The 26,095-nt window shown below is 39.8% G+C and overlaps 1 protein-coding gene across 1 annotated transcript; it reads left to right on the top strand.

Annotated features, from left to right (window-relative positions):
- The first annotated feature begins 16,471 nt into the window (after positions 1–16,471).
- On the top strand, positions 16,472–20,265 carry Ercc6l (ERCC excision repair 6 like, spindle assembly checkpoint helicase). The gene is made up of 2 exons (XM_026414030.2): positions 16,472–18,543; positions 18,592–20,265. The coding sequence occupies exons 1-2, from the start codon at positions 16,545–16,547 to the stop codon at positions 19,968–19,970; spliced, it is 3,378 nt and encodes a 1,125-aa protein (XP_026269815.2). The 5' UTR covers positions 16,472–16,544; the 3' UTR covers positions 19,971–20,265.
- Positions 20,266–26,095: the final 5,830 nt, after the last annotated feature.

Raw genomic sequence — 26,095 nt, 5'->3', positions numbered from 1 at the left:
TTTTAATTTTAATTTATTTATTCCTTTTGGTACTTAGGATGAACCCAGGGGTGCTTAACCACTGAACCACATCCTGAGCCCATTTTTTTTTTTTTTTATTTTGAGACAGGGTCTCATTAAGCTTCTTAGGGCTTTGCTAAGCACCAAGGCTTGCCTTTATCTGGGGATCTTCCTGCTTCACCCGCCAGAGCAACTGGATTACAGTAATGTGCCACCATACCCAGTTCTTGTTGCTTTTCAGTTGTGCGTTCTCTTATTCTCTTCTGCCCAATATGTTCATTCTTTTGCTTACCCTTCCCTCATCACCTAGTTCTCTCTACTGCCCACTCTTTGTTTCTGTTGCTTTCCTTTTGTTCTCTTTGTCATTTAACCTTTTTCCCCATCACCTGCTTACTCTCTGTCATCTGCCCACTCTGTGTTGCCTACTTTCTCCGGCACCCTCTCATGTGTTCTCTTTCCTTGTCCTGTAAGGGTCCGGCGAAGTGTCGGAGAAAGAGACCACAAGAGACCAGCTTCATGCAATAAGCAGGGGGGGGTTTATTGAACCAGCATGCTGGGGCTCCGTGCCCACTCAAGAAAGGAGAGCAGCCCAGAGCCCAGAGCAGAGGTCAAGCAGAGCTTAAGTACACTTTTTGGAGAGGACGGGGGGCTTTGCATACATCAGAACAAATCATCATGAGGCACGGGAAAATTGAACAACAACTCTGAGACATGATTAGTACATTCATTGGCGGGAACAGTCTGGGCAGGGGTGATTGGTCACTCCTAAGCGGGGTACACATTTAAACTGATTGTTTTTGGGGCCTGGATGCCTACGTGCCGGGCTACTCAGAGCCCTTAGCTATTAAACAACCAGGGAATCAGTGGAAATATTTACTGGGCAGTTAGGGTATTGTCCTAACAGCTACAGAGATTACAGGTTCTGGGGGTAGCAGAGGAATTTTAACAATACCTAGTCTTTTACTTTTTAACCCAGGCCTTGCAGTTTAGAATCAGCTTAGAAATTTTACCTTTACAGTCCTCCATGCTTTTTTTTGTTGTTGCTTTCTGTTTCTTACCCCCTTTCTATCTGTATTCCCCCCTCCACCATACCCACCCTTATATCTCCTTTGCCTACCCTGTACCCCTATTTTTTAAAAAAATATTTATTTATTTATTTTTCGGTGTAGATGGACACAGCACAATGCCTTTATTTTTATGTGGTGCTGAAAATCGAACCCGTGTCCCGCTTATGCTAGGCAAGCACTCTACCGCTGAGCCACAATCCTAGCCCCCCCCGTACCCCTCGATTGCTTTTCTCTGTCACCAGTCTCTTTCTCCCCCACTTTCTAGGATGTCAGTCACCCACCCATTCTCTTGCCCATTCTCTATGTCATGTGTTTTGTTCACTTTTCCTTCTTTCTGTTCCTCACTGGCTTGTTCTCCCTGTGCCAGCACACATATCCTGTTGCCCACACACTCTGTCACACAAACACACATACACACACAGTCTCTCTGTTACATATATTTCCTCTTACATCTCTCATAACACTCTGTTAGAACACTCTTTTGAAACATTCTCCATCACAATTTTGTTTCTGATTTTGTAATACCACACACTGTCTATTCAACTTCTCTATCATATACCATTTTAATCTTGTAGGCTTTCTCTTTTTTCACATTCTGTGTTTTTGTTATTGTTGTTATTGTTTGTTTTGTTTTGTTGAGACAGGGTTTCATTATGTTGCCTAGGCTGGTCTCAAATTCATGGGAATTAGCTCAAGTAAGCCTCCTGCCTCACCATCCTGAGTAGGTAGGACTAGAGGCATGGGCCAACATGCCCTTTTTTTGTTTTGTTTTGAATATTGAACCCAGGGACACTTAACCACTGAGCCACATCCTCAGTCCTTTTTATTTTTTGCTCAGGGTCTCAGTAAGTTGCTGATGCTGGCTTCAAACTGTGATCCTTCTGCCTCAGCATCCCAATTCATGGGGATTATAGGCATGTGCCACTGTGCCTGACTCATGCCCAGTTTTTAAAAAATTATATGGCTATTAATACCACTTTTGTATTTTGATGCCTTTGTTTTATTTATTTTTTTTAAAATATGGTGCTGACGATTGAATTCAGTGCCTCACACATGCTAGTCAAGGACTCTACTGCTGAGCTACAACCCTAGCCCCTCATGCCCAGTTTTATAATGTTTTCTAGTATTCTCTATCCTCTGAATTTTCTTGCTTATTTGTTCTCTTGCTAGTATGCTGGGACTTTTTTATGCACTGTCCCTCTGCATAGCTTTCTTCCTTTCCTCTCAACTTTTTTTGATATATGTTACCTGTTGAAAGTGTACAGTTCAGTGGCTTTTAGTTTATTCACTGAGTTTTATGTCAATCATCACAATCAATTGTAGAACATTTTTATTACCCTTAAAAGAAACCCCATATATTTAAGCTACCATTCCCATTTTCTTCCTGCTCCCAGCTCTAGTCAATCACTAATCTGCTTCCTTTCTTTCTGATTTGTCTATTTGGACATTTCATATAAATGGAATCAAGTATGATTATTTGTGACCAACCTCTTTTCCTTAATATAATGACTTCATTTGTTCACCCTCATTGTAATGTGTATCATTACTTCATTTCTTTTTATTGCCAAATAAAATCTCCCACCTCCCCAGGGATTGAACCCAAAGACACTCTAACAATTAATTGCCATTCAAGAAAACCACACCAGTTTTTATTCCAATCAACAGTACATTTGTAACCAGTTATCTATATTTTCTCAGACTGTTAATTAAATAACTGAGTTAATTCAAAAATTAGGATATGTAGCTGGGTGTGTTGGTGCATATCTGTAATCCTAGTTTCTCAAGAGACTGAAGTAGGATTGCAAGTTGTAGGTCAGCCTGGACAACTTAGCAAGATCCTTCCTCAAAAAATAAAAAAAAGCTGCATATGTAGCTGAGTGGTAGAAGAACCTTGGGTTCAATCCCTAGTACCAAAAAAAAAATTAGGATATATGGTTTGCCTTTTTGGGGATGGTATGGGAATAGAATCCAGGGGCACTTTACCACTGAGCTACAGCCCTTTTATTTTTTTATTTTGAGATAGGGTCTTGCTAAGTTGCTCAGGGTCTTGTTAAATTGCTGAGGCTGGGCTTGAACTTGGGATCCTCCTCCCTCAGCTTCCTGAATCACTGGGTTACAATGCTGCTAAGCCTGGCATAGTTTACTTTTTGAAGCTAGAAATCTAGTATTTTCTTGTATAAATACACTTGCATGACTGGGCAAAAGTGTGTTTGTTTAAAAATATGTGTATATATGATTTATCCTAGTTTTGCTAGTTATAGCAACTTTTCAGAAGGAAACAATCTACATAATTTGTGTGTGTGTGTGTGTGTGTGTGTGTGTGTGTGTGTGTAGTATTGGGGATCAAACCCAATGCCTCTCACATGCTAGGCAAGTGCTCTACCCTAGACCTCTGTTAAGATTTAATTGCCAGTCTGACAGTATTGAGAGGTGGTGGGACCTTTAAGAGGTGGCTGGGTTCATAGGAGCTTTGCCCTCATGAAGGAATTAATTTTCACAAGAGAAGATCTGCTGCTTTTGTCCTTTCCCTCTCTCTCGTGCAGTTTCCTCTTCCATTTTTCCATCATGCATAGAGCAGCATGGGGGCTCTCACCAGAAGCTGGTCAGATGCTGGTGCCATGCTCTTGGACTTCCAGAGAAGTGAGCCAAAGTAAACCTCAGGTGTTTTGTTATGGTAATAGAAAACAGACCAAGATGGACCTCCACTCAAAATTTTGGTACAGATGTGAAGATTGCTGATTCCACATACAACCAGTGTTATGGTTTGGATGTGAGGTGTTCCCCAAAAGCTCATGTGTGAGACAGCACAAGAAGGTTCAGAGGAGAAATGATTGGGTTATTAGAGTCTTAATCCAACCAGTGATTTAATCCCCTGGTAGGGATTAACTGAGTGATAATTGAAGTGGTAGAGTATGGCTGGAGGAGGTGGGAATTGGGGCGTGGCCTTGGTTATATATTTGTATCTGGCCAGTGGACTCTCTCTGCTTCCTGGTCACCACAATGGGAGCTGCTTCCCTCTTCCGTACTCTTCCGCCATGATGCTCAGCCTTACCTTGAGGCCCGAGAAATGGAGATGGCCTTCTGTGGACTAAGACCTCTGAAACCGTGAGCCCTCAAATAAACCTTTTCTCCTCTACAATTTTGCCAATTGGGTCCTTTAGTCACATCAGCGAAAAAGCTGACTAAAACAATCAGGAAAGTATAAGATGTTTATTAGGCACATAATAAATTCCTTTTCTGGAGGAAAGCAGGGCAGGTTTCTTGAGAAAGCAGGGAAAGGATATAGGCTTGGGGGTTTTTAATGGTGGTTATGGTCTTGGGTAAAGGTTCCTGTGTGTAGGATAAGATAAGTTTGAATTTCCCTCTGGTGCCAAAAGAGAAAGAATTGGGATTTCTTTTTAGCTTGCTTAGATGTGGGGCAGAAGGGGAAGAAGGAGATGTAGAACTTAAAAGTTGTCAACAGTCAAGCATAAGTAATAGAATCTGTCTTTAATTCTACCTCCATTATCTAAAGTTTAAGCATTCCTCTCTCAAACTTCTACCTTATCCCCCCAGTTTGCTGATTTCACAAACTCTTTCATATCATTGGGACTGTGTAGTTTATTGATTCAGTCTTTTCACTATTGCTCATGCTGCTTAGGTCTTCACTTCCCTCCTTACATAACTTGAAGTTTAGAATCAATAATTATAGAGACTTACTTGCATACAACTTTTCCCCTTCTCATTTCATTTTATTTGCTTTGCAAGACCACAACTTTCCTGTAGTAGGCAGAATAATGACTTCTCAAAGATATCTACATATTAGTTGCTGAAACCTGTTAATGTTACCTTATATGGCAAAGAGGAATTAAGATTGAAGATGGAAATAAGGACACTAAGCAACTGACCCTAAAGTAGGGAGATTATCTTGGAATACCTGAGTGAGCCCAGATGTCATCACAAGGGTCCTTAAAAGTTAAAAAGAGGGGCAGAAGAAGAGCTCAGACTGATGCCTTGTGAGGACTTAACCTGTTATGGCTGACTTGTAAGAAAGGAGCCATGATCCAAAAAATGGGGGCCCCTACAAGCTGAACAGAGAAGAAACATTTTCCACAAAGGAATGAAGTCCTGCTGATACTTATTTTTTTTTTTTCTCAGCACAGCAAGACCTGTTTCAGGTTTCTACAGAACCATAGGATAAAAGATAATGTCTATTGGTATAGCAGGGACTAGTTCCAGGACGCCCCGTGGATAAAAATGCTCAAGTACATTATATAAAATTCCACAGTATTTGCATATAACCTACACAATCCTCCCCTATACTTTAAATCTCTAGATTACTTATAATAGTTAATATAAAGTCAGTACATATTGAGTATACACGCAATTTTTTTTTCCAAATATGTATTCTTTGACACTGGGTGTTAACCCAGGTGTGCTTTACCACAAATCTATATCCTAAGTCCTTTTTATTTATTTATTTATTTATTTGATTTTGAGACAGGGTTTTTCTAAATGGCTGAGGCTGACCTTGAGTTTATAGTCCTCCTGCCTCAGCCTTCGGAGTAGCTGGGATTACAGTAGAAATATTTTCAATGTATGGTTGGTTGAATTTGAGGACACAGAATCCATAGATGCATAGGATTGTTTGAATATTTGTGTTATTATTATTTTTTTAATATTTATTTTTTAGTTCTCGGCGGACACAACATCTTTGTTTGTATGTGGTGCTGAGGATCGAACCCGGGCCGCACGCTTGCCAGGCGAGTGCGCTACCGCTTGAGCCACATCCCCAGCCCCTATTTGTGTTATTTTAAGCCACTACATTTGTGATCATTTCTAACAGCAGTAATAGGAAACTAATAATACTTCACTAAACCTGTGCCATGGCACATGCCTGTAATCCCAGCTACTCTGGAGGCTGAGGCAGGAGGATTGCAAGTTGGAGGTTAGCCTGGGTAACTTCATGGGACCCTGTCTCAAAAAAGAAAAAGGGCTGGAGATGTGGCTTGGTGGTACAGTGCCTCTCAGTTCAATTCCCAGTACTATAAAAACAAACAAAAATCATTTCATGAAATCCAGCTACAGCCTATGCAGATGAACATGACTGAAGAGACAGTCATGCTGATGGGCCTCACTTGAAATCTGTAATTATCAATGTCAAGTAGGTCCTTAATAATACCTGACAATCATATTTCTCTAATGTATTCAGTCATCCATTCTAGTATATTCCTGTTTCATACCTTCTTGCTTTTCATACCCATAACACCTTTCTTATCTCTCTGAGTCTGTGAACCTGCTTCCAATTTCACTGGGTTGATAGAAGCAATCAACAGAGAATGTCCTCAAGCTTCTTCCTTGTCAGCCCACCTCCCAGCATTGTTCCCATTCTATTTTCTGCCTTTTCTCCTATTATTGTGAATGAATCCTCCATGTTCCTAGCCAAGGCACAAACTCTCCGCATAACCCCTCCCTTTATGCAAAAGGTATAAGGACTTTGATCCCATGATTCTTTCATCTCTTACAAAAAAGTAAATCCCTCTCTTGATTCTACTTCCCACCCCAGTTATTGTTCCATGTCTTTTCTTCACTTTACATCAAAATTGAAGATACAGATATCATGGTTTGTACTCTATCATTCTAGTCAAATTGCTTTTGTCAAGGTCACTGATGACTTTCTTATAACTAAATCTAACAGTCAATTCTCAATCCTCATCTTCCTTGACCAATAGTATTTGACAATATTTGATTACTCTGTCATGAAACCCATAAATTATCCCTGATTTTTGTCCTGCCTCACTGGCTACTTCTGCTCAGATTCTGATTTCTCAGATCTTCTAAGATTCTTTGAATACCTGAAGGGGCACACCATGACAACTGGCAAAAACGCAATTCATTGATGACCAACTACCTGCCCCCTTATCCCCATCTTCCTTTGTCCTCATGCATAGAAGGATGATTAGTCCTCACTTCAGGCTCTTAAAATTTATAGATCCTCAGTTACCATTGATGATGGCTCTCTGCAGGTTTTAAAACTAAGTGTCTGTTGACCTCTCTTCAATTTGGTGGTTTCTGTGATCTCATTATTTCTGTATTCCATAGATTCTCAGCTGCCATTTGATTTCCTACCTTGTCCAGAAGCATTTCCAAAATACTGTTCACTTTGAGGCATCTGGCAGAGTCATAAAGTCTGAGAATACAAATAATTACCTAGTATGATCATGGCATCTAAGGTCAAGAAGAGTTTAGAAACTCATTAAGAAACAGTTTATTTGGAAAGGGTGAATACCTGTCAGTAATCTAAGCCCTGTTATTTCATTCATCTCAAATTTTTCTTCTTTTCTTTTTTTTTTAATACCTGAGATTAAATCCAGGGGCATTTAATCACTGAGCCACATCCCCAGTCCTTTTTTAGTTGTCAGTGGACCTTTATTTATTTATATGCAGTGCTGAGAATTGAACCCAGTGCCTCACACATGCTAGGCAAACGCTGTACCACTGAGCCACAACCCCAGTGCCCCAGTTTTTAAAATATTTTATTTAGAGATAAGGTCTTGCCAAGTTGCTGAGGCTGGCTTTGAACTCAAAATCTTCCTGCCTTAGCATCCCAAACCAAGCTGTTGAGATTACAGGCATGTGCCACCGCACTCAGCTCAATCTCTTTTCTTATGGGGTCTTACTGTGTCACCCAGGCCGACCTTGAATTTGGGATCCTTCCTGCCTCAGCTTCCTGAGAAGCTAGAATTACAGGCACACCTGGCTCTCATCTCAAAATGATTTTGAATTCCTCCCAAATCCCTAATGGGTTTAGGTGGTAATAGGGCTGTGGATCTGAAACCTTGAGAGCATCAGGTCTGAAGAGCCATGAAGAGGGAAGGAAAAAGTAGGCAAGTCTTGCACCCAATTGATGATCTGATGGATTGCTGGACCAAGACATATAAATTAAGTCTGTGTATATGAGCTGTCCAAAGATTGGAGTTTTGATTGTGTGATAGTCATTTTATTTTATATTTTTTTAATATTTATTTTTTTTTTAGGTGTAGTTGGACACAATACCTTTATTCCATTCATTTATTTTTATGTAGTGCTAAGGATCGAACCCAGGGCCCCGCCCATGCTAAGCAAGCACTCTACTGCTAAGCCACAATCCCAGCCCTAGTCATTTGGTTTAAAAAAAAAAAAAAACTGGGTTTAATGAACAAATTTTTTATTATTTTGTATGTACATGGTATGTAATTTTGAAAATAAAAAGAAACATATCACGGAATTTCACCCATAAATACTAAGAAATATCTCTAAAGAACAACAACAGTATACCATATCACACCTAACAAAATAAACTCCCTGATATCAGGGAGTATGGCCAGTTTTTAGTTTTTCAAATGGTATTTTTATCATTGTTTTTATGGAATCGGGATTTAAAGAAGGTTCACACTGAATTTAGTTATATTTATTAAGCACCCCCCCCTTTTTCGGTGGTTGGTGCTGGGGATGAACTCAGGGTCTTCTACACGACAACTCCAGCACTAAAGCAACCTTAATTTTTAATGTTTTTCTTCACAGTTCTAGGGATAAAACCCAGGGCTTGAACCAGGCACTGTAGTGCACACCCATAATCCCACATTTAGGAGAGGCAGAAGCAGGAGGATTGGAAGTTTGAGGACAGTCTGAGCAATTCAGTGAGACACTGACTCAAATTTTTAAAAATAAATAAATAAAAAGGGTTGGGGTTGGTCTCTGTGCTAGCATGCCAATCCTCAGTACTGAATGAAGGTGGGGGCTTGGGGTGGGGGAGAAAAAGAAAAAGAAACCCAAGGTACATGCTAGGCAAGCACTCTACCACTGAGCTACACGCCCATTCCTTAAGCCTCTTAATGAAGGACAGCTGCCTCCTCCTTTTATTTCTATTCCAATGATTTGGTTTAGCCTGATGGCTTCCTTGCAGTGTCTTTAGCTTATTCCTTTATCTCCTGTAATTTAAATCTAAAGGCTTGATAAGATTAGAGTTCAATATTTTTGTCAAAAATATTTTATTGATGAGCCTTTGTAATTTTTTATTTATTTATTTATTTTGAGGTGCTGGGGTTTGAACCCAAGGGTTCTTTTACACTGAGCTACATCCCCAGCCCTTTTTTACTTTTTATTTTGGGACAGAGTCTCATTAAATTGCTGAGGCTGGTCTCAAATTTGTAATCCTCCTGTCTCAGCCTCTCAAGTTGTTGGGATTGCATGTATGTGCCACTATGCCCAGCTGATTATTTCTTTTTGCATCATCTCAGGAAGCATGTTTGATTTTCCTACTTTTAGTAATTTTTCTTTGGTACAGTGGATTGAAGCCAGGGACTCTTAACCACTGAGCCACATCCTCAGCCTTGTTTTTTTTTTTTTTTTTGGAGGGGTGGGTACCATGGATTGAACTCAATCAAAGAGCCACATCTCCAGCTTGATTTGTATTTTATTTAGAGACAGGGTCTCACTGAATTGCTTAGCACCTCACTTAGTTGCTGAGGCTGGCTTTGAACTCATAATCCTTCTGTCTCAGCCTCCTGAGCCACTGGGATTACAGGTGTGTACCGCTCTGCGTGGCCTCAGCCCTTTTTATTTTGAGACAGGGTCTCACTAAGTTACTTAGGGCCTTGCTAAATTGCTGAGGATGGCCTTGAACTTGTGACCCTTCTGCCTCAGCCTTCCGAGCCACTGGGGTTACAGGCATGTGCCACCATGCCTGGCCCCCATTTTATTTTTTATTTATTTTTAAATTTTTATTAGATGTTAATGGACCTCTGTTTTACTCATTTATTTACATGCAGTGCTCAGAATCAAACCCAGTGCCTCACGCATGTTAGGCAAGCACCCTACCACTGAGCCACAACCCCAGCCCCCCTATTTTAAAGTTTTGGCAGGAAGTAGTTTTATTTATTTGTATTATGTAGTGTTGAGGATCAAATCCAGTACCTCATGTGTGCTAGGTAAGTACCGTACCACTGTGCTACAACCCCAGCTCTATTTTATTTTTAACTAACCTAACCAATAGTGTATATATTTGTGGGGTACAATGTGATGTTTTGTTCCCAACTTAAGTCTCATTTTCCTGATGCCAGAAGGCCAATTTCTCAGGAGGTGAGAGTTGGTAGAAAAGAATCTGGTTTATTCTTGAAGAAGTTGGAGGGACTAGGTCCTCAAGGCTCCATTATGGGAGTTGGGGGTGCAAAAGAGTTCAATAGGGAGGAGCAGGGCAAGGCAGGACCTTAGTTTCCCAGGGCTTGTGTCTCTTTTATTCCTTTAAATTTTATTTTGTGGTGCTGAGATTAAACCCAGGGCCTCAGACATGCCAGGCAAGTGCTTTACAATTTGCATCCCCAGTTCAATCCTTTCTTTTTTTTTTAAAGAGAGAGAGAGAGAATTTTAATATTTATTTTTTAGTTTTCGGTAGACCCAACATCTTTGTTTGTATGTGGTGCTGAGGATCGAACCTGGGCCGCACGCATGCCAGGCAAGCGCGCTACCGCTTGAGCCACATCCCCAGCCCCCCTTTTTGTACTATCTTGATGTGATCTTTTATATGGAAAAGCCTGGTGAATACACACACACACATACACACACACACACACACACACACATACACATACACACACAATTAGAACCAATAAACAAGTTCATCAAAGTTGCAGGATATAAGATCAGTATTCAAATTTTACTTGTATTCCTGTACATAGCAGAGAAAGACATCAAATTTTTTTTACAATGGCACCAAAAGGAATAAAATGCTAGGAATACAGTTATCCAAGAAAGTATTCATTGAAAAGTACAAAACATCCTTGAAAGACATGGAAGGGGTCCTAAATAAATGGAGAGATGTTTGCTATTCATAATTGGAAGACAATATTGTTAAAATAGCAATATTCTCCAAGTGTTACATAAATTCCAATGCCATATCTTACAAAATCCAAGCTGACCTTTTTACAGAAATTGACAGGCCATAGTAAAATTCCTGTGGAAATTCAGGAGACCCAGAGTAACCAAAACAATCTTGAAAAACACAAAATTATCAGTTCCTGAATTCAAATTTTAGAACAAAGCTACAGTAGTTAAGACAGTTTTGTACTTGTATAAATATAGATATATGTCAATTGAATAGAATTGAATCTAGAATCTTCTACAACGATATAAAGCGCCTTATTTCAGGTATTTGCTAGTATTAGGGAATATGGTTGCTATTGTGTTTTGTTTTTTGGTCCTCCCTACTCCCCTGTTAAGCAAGCTTTCACAGCCACTTTATTCTGGTGATGATTTTATATATATATATATATATATATATATATATATATATATATATATATATATATATATATATGGGATTGAACCCAGGAGTGTTTAACCACTGAGATACATCCTCAACCTTTTTTATTTTTTAGTTTGAGACAGGGTACTGCTACATTGCTGATGCCAGCCTCAAACTCACTATCTTTCTGCTCAGCTCCCCAGTTGCTGGGATTACAGGCGTGTGCATCATCATGCCTGGCCTGGTGATGGATTTTACCCCCTAACCATTAGGTTGACAAGTAACATTGAGTTATGAATTATAAAATGTATATAGGAAAATATATAAATCATGGATATTCAGTTTAAGGTGGTCCAGGGTCTCTTAGGATAGGCTTCTGCACAACATTCTGTTTGGGACTTAATGCTAGCTACGTTGTTTCACCTATGAGTACAATCACTTAAAACCATGTAAAACTTTGTAGTGTTTATTACCTGTCAATGGCTTTGGATTCCACAGACAAAAACTATGTGGATCAAGGTATATGTTGTGGAAGAGATTCAGTGTTCTTACTGCCCCTTCAGGTCCTTTATATCCTTCCAGAAAGATAAATATATGCAGGTAGGAGGAGCAAGGCCTGTTTCAAAGGGAGTAAAATCAGGCAGGGTTCTACAACCCCTCTTTTGTAATGTAGACCTGAAAATTTCAGTGCTGCTTTTGGTTACTGGGCAAATCTGGCTAATTATTCTGGAAAAAAACAGCTAATTAGTAATTATGCCAAAACCAAAATTATCTTTTTTTCTATTATAGCAGATGATGTGCTTTGGCATCTAGATGGATCATACCAGCCAATGCCTCTCAACAGGAAAAAAATCTTTCATTATTTGGGGGAACATTTGGTGGTTAATACCCTGACTAGTCCTTTGGGATAATGTTTAGCTAAAATGAAAAATTCACCAGAAACAATATTGAATTAGTTTATAGTAGGTATAGAACTTCAGTGCCTGCAACCCTTTAATCTTGCATCCCACAGTTATCTGTTTCACAACTGGCAGACATAAAAGGGCAAATATTTATGATTCTATCTGTATGAAAGATCTAAACTAGGCAAGGTTACTAGGGACTGGAGGGAGGGAAGTTGTTACTTAATGTGTACAGTTGTTTGGGGTGATGAGAAAGATAGTGGTAATGGTTGTACATTATGAATGTAATGTCATTGTATACTTATATATAAAAAAGTAATTGAAACGGTAAATTTCGTTATATATTTTACAATATTTATTTTTATTTTTGCCACCAGAGATTGAAAGCAGGGGTACTTTACCACCACTGAGCTGCATCTCCAGATCTTTCTTAAATTTTGAGACAGGGTCTCCCTAAGTTGCCTAGGCTGATCTTGAACTTGTAATCCTCCTGCTTCAGCCTCCCCAATCTCTGGGATTATGGGTGGGCACCATTGCACTCTGCTTTTACCAGTTTTTAAAATTCCAGAAATTTATTCTCTCACAGTTATGGAGGCTAGAAGTCTGAAATCAAGGTGTCAGCCAGGTTAGTTTCTTTTTGGAGGCTGAGAGAGAGAATTTGTTGCATGACTCTGAAAAACCAGTCTCTACCTCAGAGCAAAGCCTGTCTGAGGAAGGGGGCGTGGCCTTTGTCCTTGGAAAGACCCACAGAGCACTCCTAGGCATATACCCTTGTTTATCTACAAATAACAGGAGAGATCTGCTGAGCCAGGTGTCCCTGACTCAGTCAGGCTAGGTGGGGACCCATAGCAACCCCCTAGCAGCCACCAATCAGCATGAGACCAGGAAAATACCTGGGATGCCAGATGACCCTCCCAGTAGTTTATGGTGGTTGATAACATGTAGGGAAACCATGTAGTTTAGCACGTACACCCCTTGTGCCTAAACCAATCAGTTCAAATAAATCCCCCTCTTGCTCTAACCAATCACTCCTACCTAACTTGTTCCTGCCATTGAATGTGCTAATCACATTTTAGAGTTGTTGTTTGATTTTCCTGTGACGTGTGATGATTTGCTAAGAGATGCTATAATGTATGTGGGGGTCCCTGCCTTCCCCAAAGAGTGTATAAAACTGCTGGAAACCCTGGGCTCGGGGCCTCTCAGTGTCACCTGTTGCTGTGTGCATGCGGAGGACCGAGCTAGCTCACAATAAACACCTCTTTGCTGCTTACATCAATCTGGGTCTCTGGTGGTCTTTTGGGGGTCCCAAATTCCTAGTTTCTGAAATACCTGCAATCCTTGAAGCTTTTCTGCTTGTACATGCATCACCCCATTCTCTGATACCATCTTTGTATGGCACTCTCCTGTTTGTGTCCCAGTTTTAACATCAATCATGTTGGATTAGTGCCCTCTCTCCCAAATCCAGTATGACCTCATCTTAATTTGATTACATATACAAGAACCCTACCTCCTAACTCCCTTCAGTGAGGTGTTTTAATACGTTTTTAATACAGTTAAATTATTTTGTGATTCTAATACTGTGTGTTAAATGCACCAGTAGAGATACACAATGGGGAGTATTGAGGTGGAACAGTTAATCTACTTGGGGCATGGGGTAGGGATGGAAGGTATCTTAGAGGAACCTCAGGTGAGGCTGGAGCTGTATCTTAAAGTAGCTCTTAAAGTGTGGTCTTTAGACCAGAAGCATTAGCATTAACTGGGAACTTTATAAATAGAAATTCTTGGCGCTTATTAAAGAATCAGAAAATCTGACATTGGGGCCCAGCAATCTGTTTTACAAGACCCTCCAGGAAATTCTGTAGAAAAATGAGAATGACTATTTCTAAAGAGTAAACAGTCCCATGATACTGTTGCTGACTCTTATGTAGACAATGTAGTGAAGAGGAAAAGAGTGAATGTAGGGAGACCAGTGAGCAGGAATTTGCGGTTCCAGGCAGTGGTGGTGAGCTAGAGAGAAAGAGGTTATACATGGGAAATAAAATTAGTAGGACTTGGGACTGCCTGGCCTGGGGAGGGACAGAAAAGAAGAGGAGAGGTCAAAGATAACGCATATTTGGGTTGGGGCTCAGGATGGTCTTCAGATTTCAAGCTTGGGTAGGCAAGTGAAAGGTACTATTTATTACCATACAAATTGGAGAAACATGTATTTAGAGGGGAAATAATGATTTTAAATTGGCATGAATTGAATTTGAGGTTCCTGTGAGACTTTTTAAAATACCTTCACTTTATTTTTGATGTGCTGAGGATAGAACCCAGTCCCTTCCACATGCGAGGCGAGTGTTCTGCCACTGAGCTACAACCTCAGCCCCTCCTGTGAGACTTTTTTTTTTTTTAAAGAGAGACTGAGAGAGGAGAGAGAGATAGAGAGAAAGAATTTTTAATATTTATTTCTTAGTTCTCGGCGGACACAACATCTTTGTTGGTATGTGGTGCTGAGGATCGAACCCGGGCCACACGCACGCCAGGCGAGCGCGCTACCGCTTGAGCCACATCCCCAGCCCGAGACTTTTAAGTAGAGATAACTTGCAGGCAGTTGGGAATATGGTTCTAGACTAGAGCTTGTGCCTAAGCTCTGCCTTGGAGAGTGATATGGGTATCATGAGCATGTATGTGGGAATGGAAACTCTGGGAAATATAAGGGATGGAATATAAGAAGGAAATATAAAAGAGGAAAAGTCCCAGGACTGAGTCCTCTGGGAGGAAGAACAGGAGCCCAAAAGAACATAGGGAAGAAGTAGCCAGCTGGATTAGTCATCTTTTCATTGCTATGACCAAAATACCTGACAAGAACAATTTATAAGCTGGGTGTGGTGGCGCAGGCCTGTAATCCCAGTGACTTCAGAGGCTGAGGCAGGAGGATCATGAGTTCAAAGCCAGCCTCAGCAACTTAGTGAGGCCCTAAGCAACTCAGTTGTCTGTCTGTCTGTCTGTCTGTCTCTCTCTCTCTCTCTCTCTCTCTCTCTCTCTCTCTCTCTCTCTATATATATATATATATATATATATATATATATATAATTTTTTTAAAGGGCTGGGATGTGGCTCAGTGGTTAAGCACCCTGAGTTCAATCCCTAGTACCAAAACAAAACAAAAAAAAAACAATTTAGAGAAGAAAAAGTTTATTTTGGGTCACAGTTTCAGTAGTACAGTCTATCATTTGTCAACTCCATTGCTCTGGGCCCATGGTGAGGCAGAACATCATGGTGGAAGGGAGTGGCGAAAGAGCATTACTCTACTTATGGTGGTCAGGAAGCAGAGAGAAAGGGGGAAGAGGCCACAGGGAAAATGAACCCTTCCAGGGAGTACCTGTAATGTCCCACTTCCTCTAGCCATGCCTTACTTGTCTATAGTTATCACCTAGTTAGTCCTTTCAAATTATTAATCCATCAAATGGATTAATCCACTAATTAGGTTCCAGTTCTCATAATTATTTTGCTTCCTACTCATACAGGAAACTTTGCAGGACACCTCTTGACTGGTCCAAATCCTGACACCAGTGATGGATGAAGAAAACTATAAGGTTTTCTTGCCCCCCCCCCCAGAGGTTTGCTGCTCTGTAATTCTTATATTGGCAGTTTTTAAAATTCCGTACAATCAATAAACTTTGTGCATTTTATGTTTTCACAACTTGTACCTGAAATTAAGTGTTGCTGGTAATGACAGTGGATTTTTGTTTGTTTTGAGTGATGACAACTTTCTTTTTTCCTTTTTTTGCAGTGCTGGGAATGCAACCCACGGTCTCACACATTTTAGGACAAATGCTCTACCACTGAGTGACATTCCCAGCCCAATAACAGCTTCCATTGGCATCTTCTATGTTAATCTTTCCCATCCTGAATCTCAGATATTAAAAGACCAACTAAAGTTTGGATTCTTAAGTAGACTTGAGTTTTTAGACTGAATATTCAGTCTTTTCTAATCCTGTTTGTATAATTTTTTAAACCTTTTTTTGTAGATATGTGAAAGAGGCCAAAGAAGCAACTAAAAATGGAGATCTGGAAGAAGCATTTAAGCTTTTCAATTTGGCAAAGGACATTTTTCCCAGTAAAAAGCTGATGAGCAGAATCCAAAAGCTACAGGAAGCCATGGAGGAGTTGGCAGAACAAGAAGATGATGAATTTACAGATGTGTGCAACTCTGGCCTGCTGCTTTATCGAGAGTTGTACAACCAACTCTTTGAGCACCAAAAGGAAGGCATAGCTTTTCTCTATAGCCTATACAGAGAAAAAAGAAAAGGGGGTATCTTGGCAGATGATATGGGATTGGGGAAGACTGTTCAAATTATTGCTTTCCTTTCTGGTATGTTTGATGCTTCACTTGTGAATCATGTGCTATTGATCATGCCAACTAATATCATTAGCACATGGGTAAAAGAATTTGCCAAGTGGGCTCCAGGAATGAGAGTCAAAACTTTTCATGGCCCTAGCAAGGATGTACGCACCAGAAGCCTCAATAGGATTCAGCAAAGGAATGGTGTCATAATCACTACATACCAAATGTTAATCAATAATTGGCAGCAGCTTTCAAGCTTTAATGGCCAAAATTTTGTGTGGGACTATGTCATCCTTGATGAAGCACATAAAATAAAAAGCTCATCTACTAAATCAGCAATATGTGCTCGTGCTGTCCCTGCACGTAATCGCATCCTCCTCACAGGAACTCCAATCCAGAATAATTTACAAGAACTATGGTCTCTATTTGATTTTGCTTGCCAAGGGTCCCTGCTAGGAACATTAAAAACATTTAAAATGCAGTATGAAAATCCTATTATTCGAGCAAGAGAGAAGGATGCTACCCCAGGAGAGAAAGCCTTGGGATTTAAAATATCTGAAAGCTTAATGGAAATTATAAAACCTTATTTTCTCAGGAGGACTAAAGAAGAAGTACAGAAAAAAAAGTCATGCAACTCAGAAGTCAGACTTATTGAGAAGAATCCAGGTGTTGATGCCGTCTGTGAAATGCCTTCCCTTTCCAGGAAAAATGATTTAATCATCTGGATACGTCTTGTACCTTTACAAGAAGAAATATACAGGAAATTTGTGTCTCTAGATCACATCAAGGAGTTGTTGACAGAGACTCGTTCACCTCTGGCTGAGCTAGGTGTCCTGAAAAAGTTATGTGATCATCCTAGGCTTCTGTCTGCACGGGCTCGTTGTTTGCTCAATCTAGGGAATGGCAAATTTTCTGCTCAAGATGGCAGTGAGGAAGAGGATTCCTCAGATATGGACAACATTGATCATGTAACTGATGATACATTGAGGCAAGAATCTGGAAAAATGATATTCTTAATGGACCTTCTGAAGAGACTGCGAGATGAAGGACATCAAACTCTGGTATTTTCCCAATTGAGAAAAATTTTAAACATCATTGAACGCCTCTTAAACAATATGCACGTTAAGACATTGCGTATCGATGGCACCATTACTCATCTTTTGGAAAGAGAAAAAAGAATTAACCTGTTCCAGCAAAATAAAGATTACTCTGTTTTTCTGCTTACCACTCAAGTAGGTGGTGTTGGCTTAACATTAACTGCAGCAACTAGAGTGGTCATTTTTGACCCAAGCTGGAACCCTGCAACTGATGCTCAAGCTGTGGATAGAGTTTACCGAATTGGACAAAAAGAAAATGTTGTGGTTTATAGGCTAATCACTTGTGGGACTGTAGAGGAAAAAATATACAGACGACAGGTTTTCAAGGACTCATTAATCAGACAAACAACTGGTGATAAGAAGAACCCATTCCGCTATTTCAGTAAACAAGAATTAAGAGAGCTCTTTACAATTGAGGATTTTCAGAACTCTGCAACCCAGCTGCAGCTTCAGTCTCTGCATGCTGCTCAGAGGAGATCTGATAAGAAACTAGATGAACATATTACCTACCTGCACTCTCTGGGGATAGCTGGAATCTCAGACCATGATTTGATGTACACATGTGATATGTCTGCTAAAGAGGAGGTCAGTGTGATAGAAGAATCTCAGTATATTCAACAAAGAGTTCAGAAAGCCCAATTCCTTGTTGAATTTGAGTCTCAAAATAGGATGGAACAACAAACTGGAAATGAGGGGGCCTGGGAAAGAGCACCTGTGTTTCCTTCTCAAACAAAGAAGAAATGCTCTGAATTGAACAAACCACAGCCTCCGCCTTATCCTCTTCTAACTATTCATCCTACCCAAGAAGAAGATATCAGTTTTCAAATGGCAAATATAAACATTAATGAACAGTCCAAAGAGAGTGACACACAAGAAGATCTTTCCAGTGTACAGATGAACATTAATGAACAGTCCAAAGAGAGTGACACACAAGAAGATCTTTCCAGTGTACAGATGAACATTACCATGCTGCAAGATATTAAGTACCCACATGAAGATACACTGGAGGCTGACTTTGTAGCTACATTACCCAAAGAGATTGGAAGTGTTGAAGGAACTTGTACTGACTCATTATTGGGAACAGCAAAAAACATTGAAACAGAAAATGAGGCTCTGCAAAAAGAGGCATCACAAGAGAGGCCTGAGCAAGAGGCACTGCAAGAGAGCCCCCAGGGAAGTTTTAATTATTTACTTAGCCAACCCATGAAAGCTGATCTTGGGCCAAATCTAGATCTACAGGATGATGAGATTTTACAAGACTCTAATCCCTGGCCCATAACAAGTGAAAATAAAAATACAGAATCGGATGCATCTGTTATTGCACTATCTGATGACTCATTGGCATCCAATAGTGCAGTGCAGGATACTCAAGTAAATGAGGCCAACTCAGAAAGGGAAATTTTAGCATCTTCACAATATATGTGTGATTTCAATCTTTTTCTGGAAGACTCTACAGACAATAGACAAAATCTCTCTAGCCAGTCTTTAGAGCATGCTGAGAATGAAAATAGCTTGTGTGGCTCTGTAGGTAATTCTACAGCAGAGTCTGTGCATAGCAAAACACATCCCAGTTTGGATCTTTCTGATAAGAAAGATGATGAATCAGTAGTAGTAGTTAATGTCAAATCCAGAAGCAAATCTAGAAGGATTGTTTCAGATGATGAGGATGATTTTTTTAAAGGTTCTTCAAACATAAGTCCAATCAACACATCTCCCTTTCAATTCTCATCTGTGAAACAATTTGATGCTTCAACTCCTAAAAATGACACCAGTCTATCTAGAGGGTTCTTTTCACCTAAAATATCCGATGGTATAAATAAGTCTATAAACTCAAGAAAATCCCTGGCTTCTAGGAGGTCTCTGATTAATGTGGTTTTAGACCATGTGGAGGATATGGAGGAAAGATTTGACAACAGCAGTGAAACAGAGGGTGCAGAAGATGATTGGGAAGAAGAAAAAAGCAGTGATGAAGACTCAGAGCATACAGAAGAGGGTCCTTCTAGAGAAATGATGTCTTCAGAAAATAAGTTCAGTGGGCTAACTGTGTCTAAACCACTAGACTCTAGCCTACAGACCTCTGCTGATGTCCCTGAGCCTTTGCCAGGTGCAGTGTTGGTTGATTCGCCCCAGGACAAGTCAGTGGAGGCTGCAGATGACTACGAGACTCTTGTAACTCGTGGAAAAGAACTGAAAGAATGTGGAAAAATACAGGAGGCCCTCAACTGCTTTGTTAAAGCACTTGACATAAAGAGTGCAGATCCTGAAATCATGATGATGACTTTGGGTTTGTATAAGCAACTTAATAGCACTTGAGAGTTCCATAATCTATTTGTTGTATTTTAAAGTGAAAGAGAATATGAGATAATTTTTATTGTTCCATCATTGGGTTCTTTGGGAGCATGAAACATTTATGTTAAGAAAAATCTCAAAAAGCAAATTTTATTTCTACTCCCTGGTTCTTATCTTGCCCCTCATATATAAATTCTGTTTTCTGAGCATGAGGTTAATATTTCCACACTTGAGTATTGTTTTATTTTAGGCATAATCTATTAATTTTACTGTTTGTGTTGTTTACTTTATCAATTAAAACTTTCTAGAGAAGTTTTTATAAAACTATTCTGGCTACTTTATTCTGAAAGGGATCACCTTTGTATATTCAGATAAGAAAATTAAAACGATTTTTCTCAAGTGTTTTCCACTCATTTTCTTTCACTGAGATGATACTGGCAAATGCATATGGGGACTCCTTAGTTTAGCAGGAACCTGTCATTGGCATTCCAACTCTGAGCCATCCCTATTAATATGTTGTTATGTTTTCAACTTAACACAGCAGAAGGTACCTGTGCTGGCATACTTCCTTACTAGTTGCCTGTCCTGGAGTCACTTTGCTGACGATTTACTGGTTCTTCACTCACCATCAATTGTATTCTCCTTTTCTCAAAGGAGAACCAAATACCTGCATGTCTGTTTTGATGTGTGCCATCACAGTCTCTCTTCGGGTTGTAGACTGGAAAGAAGTTCATCTCCCTCTGAGAAACAAAAAGTGCAACATAGTATAGCACTCTACACTGTCACCAGAGAAGGTGGAACTATCATTTATCAAGTACCTACTGAGTATTGGGCACTCTACACAGGCTTCTCATTTAATCCTTACCAAAATCCTCTGAGGTAGAGGGAGTGTAGTACTTAACGTTTTTCAGTTGAGACTTTCTTGAGGCTCAATGGGGCTGTGACCTGTCCACGGTGATACAGTAAGACATAAAATGGATTTTTAACTGGTATTACCAAATGAAAAGTCACTGAGCAGTTTTTGCTCCAGATGCTTCTTACACTACATATGTGGGGGTCTCGCACCAAGCCATTTTCCAGTTCTCTGCAGATAGTAACCAGGGTCCAACAATTCAATTCTAACTTTCCAGAGTTTGCATCAGACTCTGCAGGTTGTAGGACTCACTCAGTCCCACAGGGACTGCCTTAGCTTCACATGGCAGTTGCCAAGTATTCAGTCTTCAGGTTACCCACACTTCTGTCCAACTTGGCTACAAATCAGGGGTTTCTCTGACTCTCCCCCAGTTCAATAATTTGGTAGAACAGCTCACAGAACTCAGGAAAATAGTCTTATTTACTATCACCAGTTTTTTTTAAAATATTTTTTTAGTTGTGTATGGACTCAACACCTTTATTTGTTTTTATGTGGTGCTAGGATCGAACCCAGTGCCTCACACTTGTGAGACAAGTGCTCTACCACTGAGCCACAACTCCAGCCCCTACTATCACCAGTTTATTATAGAGAATATATAATGGAAGAGATGCTTTTGTAGTAAGGTATAGGGGAATGTGCATAGAGCTTCCATGCCCTCTGGACACACTATCCTCCTAATGCTTAGATGTGTTAACTAGAAGCTCTGAACTCCATCATTTAAGGGTTTTATTTTTTTCAGTACTAGGGATTGAACCCAGGGCCTAGTACATGCTAGGCAAGTACTCTGCAGAGCTACATCCCCATACCTTTTTAATTTGAGACATGGAGGCCCTGTGTTGCTGAGGCTGCCCTTTAACTTGTATCCCTCCTACGTTAACTTCCCCAGTCAATGGGAATACAGGTGTCCACTACCACCCCAGTCCTGGAAGTTTCCTAAGAAGGCATGATTGATTACATAATTAGTCACTGATGATTGACTTAATTTTCACCCTTTTCCCTCTACAGTGTTGGGGTTAGGCTGAAAGTCCCAATCATCTAATCAAACCTTGGTCTTCTGGCTACTATCCCCTATTTCTGAAGCTATTTAGGGGCCTCCATCCACCTAGTCATCTTTATATCAGCATACAAAAGACATTGCAATAGAGATTCTAAGAGGTTTAGAAGCTATATGCCAAGAATCAAAAGACTTTTGTTTTTGAGATAAGCCTCATTACATTGTCCAGGTTGGCCTTAAACTCCTGGGCTCAAATGCTCCTCCTCCCTCAGCCTCCCAAGTAGCTGGGACTATACCACCATGCCTAGCTAAAATATTATTTTCTACTATATCACACAAACATATAATTACTTGTAAACTATGTGTATAAACAATATTACAGATATGTTTGAAAGATAAGCTGAATTTTAAATTTATTTTTTTGCATTACTGGGGACTGAACCCAGGGGTACTCTCCCACTGAACCATGTCCCCAGCCCTTTTCATTTTGAGACAGGGTCTTGCTAAGTTGCCCAGGCTGACCTTGAACTTATGATCTTCCTACCTCAGCTTCCCTAGTCACTGGGATTACAGGTGTGCACCACCAGGCCCAGCGTGAGTTTTAAATTTAAACAGGTAATTTATTGATGATATAAAATTTTTATTAAAAGCAATTACTACTAATATATTAGTAATGTGATTGAATGTTATTTTTGAAAATATATATGTATATATATTTTGTATTGGGGATTGAATGGAGGGGTATTTCACCACTCAGCTGTATCCCGAGCACTTTTTAAATTTTTTTTAGTTGTTGATGGACATTTTATTTATTTATATGTGGTGCTAAGAATCAAATTCAGTGCCTCACACATGCCAGGTAAGTGCTCCATCACTGAGCCACAACCCCAGCTGCTATCCCCAGCATTTTTTTTTTCTTTTTTGAGATAGGGTCTCACCAAGTTGTTTAGGTCCTTGCTAAATTGCTGAGGCTGGACTTGAGCTTGTGATACTCTTGCCTCAGCCTCCTGATTTGCTGGGATTATAGGTTTGTGCCACCATTTCTGGCTAATTTTGAAAATATTGATTTAACACTTTGTGAGTCAGCAATTCACAGGCTGCATCTAAGTCCAGATCACTGTTTCCCTGTGCATTTTCCCACCATGATGCAGGTGAAGATCTGCACCTTACATCTTTTTCAATCCATTCATCAAGCATACAAATGTGGAAATTCAGCTCATAAATTCCTCTTTCCTGATGTACAAAACAAATCACCCAGGAGTTTTTACATTCCCTGAAGTAACTGAAGGAGCCTATATCCATTTGATATGAACAATAAAGCTTAAATTTTAGGTGTATTTCTCACTGAAAATGCAAAAAAAAACCCAATTTTGGTACTGTTGGAGATGAACCCATGGTCTTGTGTATGGCTAGGCAAACACGTCCAGCCCATCAAAATGCTCTATTTGTGTACTATGGCAATTTTTGTTTGGGGAAAATACACATGGTAAAATATTCAAAATATCCATGACAGGGATTTTTACCCCAGGAGTTCATGGATAGAATTTAGGTGTCTGAATTTGGGGGAAAAAGTTATCTTTCCCCCACTACTATGTATCTGGAATTTAGCATTTCCTTTTTTTTATGAATGTAGGCAACAAGTATTAGTAATACTTGTGACTTCATCACTAATAGAAATCAAATTGACTTCATAATTGTTGCAGATATGTCAAATAAATATTGATATTTGTTAAGATGAGATTGCAAGTCGATCTTAAAGCACGAGACGGAAACTTTATTCACCAGCCGGTAGTCAAGATCCACCAGCTGGCAGTCCAAAGGGGTAGGCTGCAACTCTACACCCTTTGACCCCCTCCTGGGGATTGAGTACACCTTTTATAGTCCAAAATTAATCATAATAGCTGTTGCTGTGATTCAAAACCATAAACAAACGTCATGAGATCCAAAATCATAAGCAGAAGAGGGGAGTGGGTCAAAATGTCCCTAGTTGAGTACAAGTTAAAGAATGGTTACTAACATCTAGACAATCAATGTCTGACAGGGTATATTGTCCAAAAAATGGGAACCAAAGAGAGAACAATTTTACAATGTATGAGAATTGTCATTTTGTATTGCCAAACATGCTATGCTAAGCAACTATTGATGCGTACAGAGGCAGGACTTTCCCATGGGAGAAGCAGTTTTTACATGAAGTGGAGTCTCAGGGTAAGATGGAGTCTGTTTGGTCATTGCCCATATAGCCTGGCCCATAACATATTTATCACTATAAAATCACTGGTTGGAGCTGGGGATGTTGCTCAGAGTGTGTAGTATGTGTTTAGCATGTGCAGAGGCTCTGAATTTTATCTCTATCACCAAAACAACAACAAAGAAACACAGTAATTTTTAGACTTATCATTAGAAATTGCCTAATAAAAAGGCATAAATACACATATTACAAATTTTATTATTAGTAGTAGTATTGGGTATTGAACCAACAGTTGCTTTATCACTGGGATACATTCCCCAATCCTTTTTTTTTTTTTTTTTTTTGTGACAAGGTACTGCTAAATTGCTGAAGCTGGCCTACAACTTGTCAATCTTCCTGTCTCAGTCTCCTGAGTTGTTGGGATTACAGGTGTCTGTCAGCACACCGAGGCATGTATTATAATTTAAAATTTTTCAATTACTGTATTTCATTGTAGTTGGCATCCTTTTAAATAAATACATAGTCCTATGCATTTATTTGTTTTGTGATACTGGGGATTGAACCCAGGTTGTGTTCTACCACGGAGCTACATCCCAGCCCTTTTAATTTATTTATTTTACAGTACTGAAGACCGACCCCACAGGCATTCTACCACTGAGTTGAATTCTCAGCCTTTTTATTTTGAAATAGGGTCTCCTTAAGTTGCCCAGGCTGGCCTAAAACTTGGGATCCTTCTGCCTCAGCCTCCCAAGTAGCTGGGCTTTCAGGGGTGCACCACCATGCCCAGTCTGTGTATTTTACTTTATGCATTTGATCAATATTCTGAGAAAGGATCCATAAACATGGACAAACTGCCAAATGGCTCTATGGCACCAAAAATTTAAAACCCCTGATCTAAGGCTATGAAGGAAAAACCCTCTTACCCTCTCCTCTCAATTCCCAGTTGAGGATTGCCACTTCCAGAGACAGTCTGTGTATAATCAAAAGCAGTATGTGTGTGTGTCTGTGTATTTTTACATCTGTAACCTTTTTTATACTGCTAGGAATGAAATCCAGCACACACTCTACAAATAAACTACATCCTTAGCCTTTTCAAATTTTAGGACAGGTTCTTGCTAATTTGCCCTGGCTGGCCTTGCCTGTGTTCCTCCTGTCTCAGCCTCGTAAGCAACTGGAATTATAGGTGTGAGTCACCATGCCTGGCTTTTTTTTTTTTGCAGTGCTGACGATCAAACCTACAGCCTCAACATGCTAGACAAGCACTTTACCACTGAGATACAACCCCATTTATTATTTTTTTTTTGCATTCTAGGGATTAAATTCAGGAGTGTTCTATCATGGAGCAACACCCCCAGTCCTTTTTATTTTGAGGGAGGGTTTTGACAAGTTGCCAGGGCTGACCTCCAAGTATAATTCTCCTGCCTCAACTTCTCAAGTAGCCGGGATTATAGGCATGTACCATCATACTTGGCTTTACGTCGTTTTTAAGATAGTTTCTTTTATTTGAAACTACATATTCAAGTAGTTTCTTTGCCTACTATTTGAACATCTCTATATCATATTGGTATACCTACTCAATAGGGAAAATCTCATGTAGGCATAAAGCTGATGGGTTGCTCAGAAACTTTTAAAATGGGAAACTTTGGTCTCTAGGTTAAATTGCCATTATATATAAGTTGGGATAATGTAAGGATAACATCAGATGTAAGCGAGGGAGAGAATGCAGTGTGTTAAAAGAAATGCTATTGATGCTGGACATGGTGATACATGCCTCTAATCCCAGTAATTTGGGAAATTGAAGCAGGAGGATTACAAGTTCAAAGCCAGCCTCAGCAACTTAGTGACACAGTCTCAAAATAAAATAAAAAATAAAATGGGCTTGGGATGCAGTTCAGAGGTTCAGTGCCCCTGAGTTCAAACAGTCCCAATAGTGCCAAAAAAAAAAAAAAAATATATCGCTCTTGGTGCGGGGGATGTAGCTCAGTGATTGAGCATGTATACAACCCTGGAAATCTAATCTCCAGTACTGCAAAAAGAAAGAAAAAAGAATTGCT

The sequence above is a fragment of the Urocitellus parryii genome, chromosome X (genome assembly GCF_045843805.1).
Source record: "Urocitellus parryii isolate mUroPar1 chromosome X, mUroPar1.hap1, whole genome shotgun sequence".
NCBI lineage: Eukaryota > Metazoa > Chordata > Mammalia > Rodentia > Sciuridae > Urocitellus > Urocitellus parryii.
The sequence above is the reverse complement of the archived record's forward strand: the minus strand, read 5'-3'. Positions and strand labels throughout refer to the sequence as shown.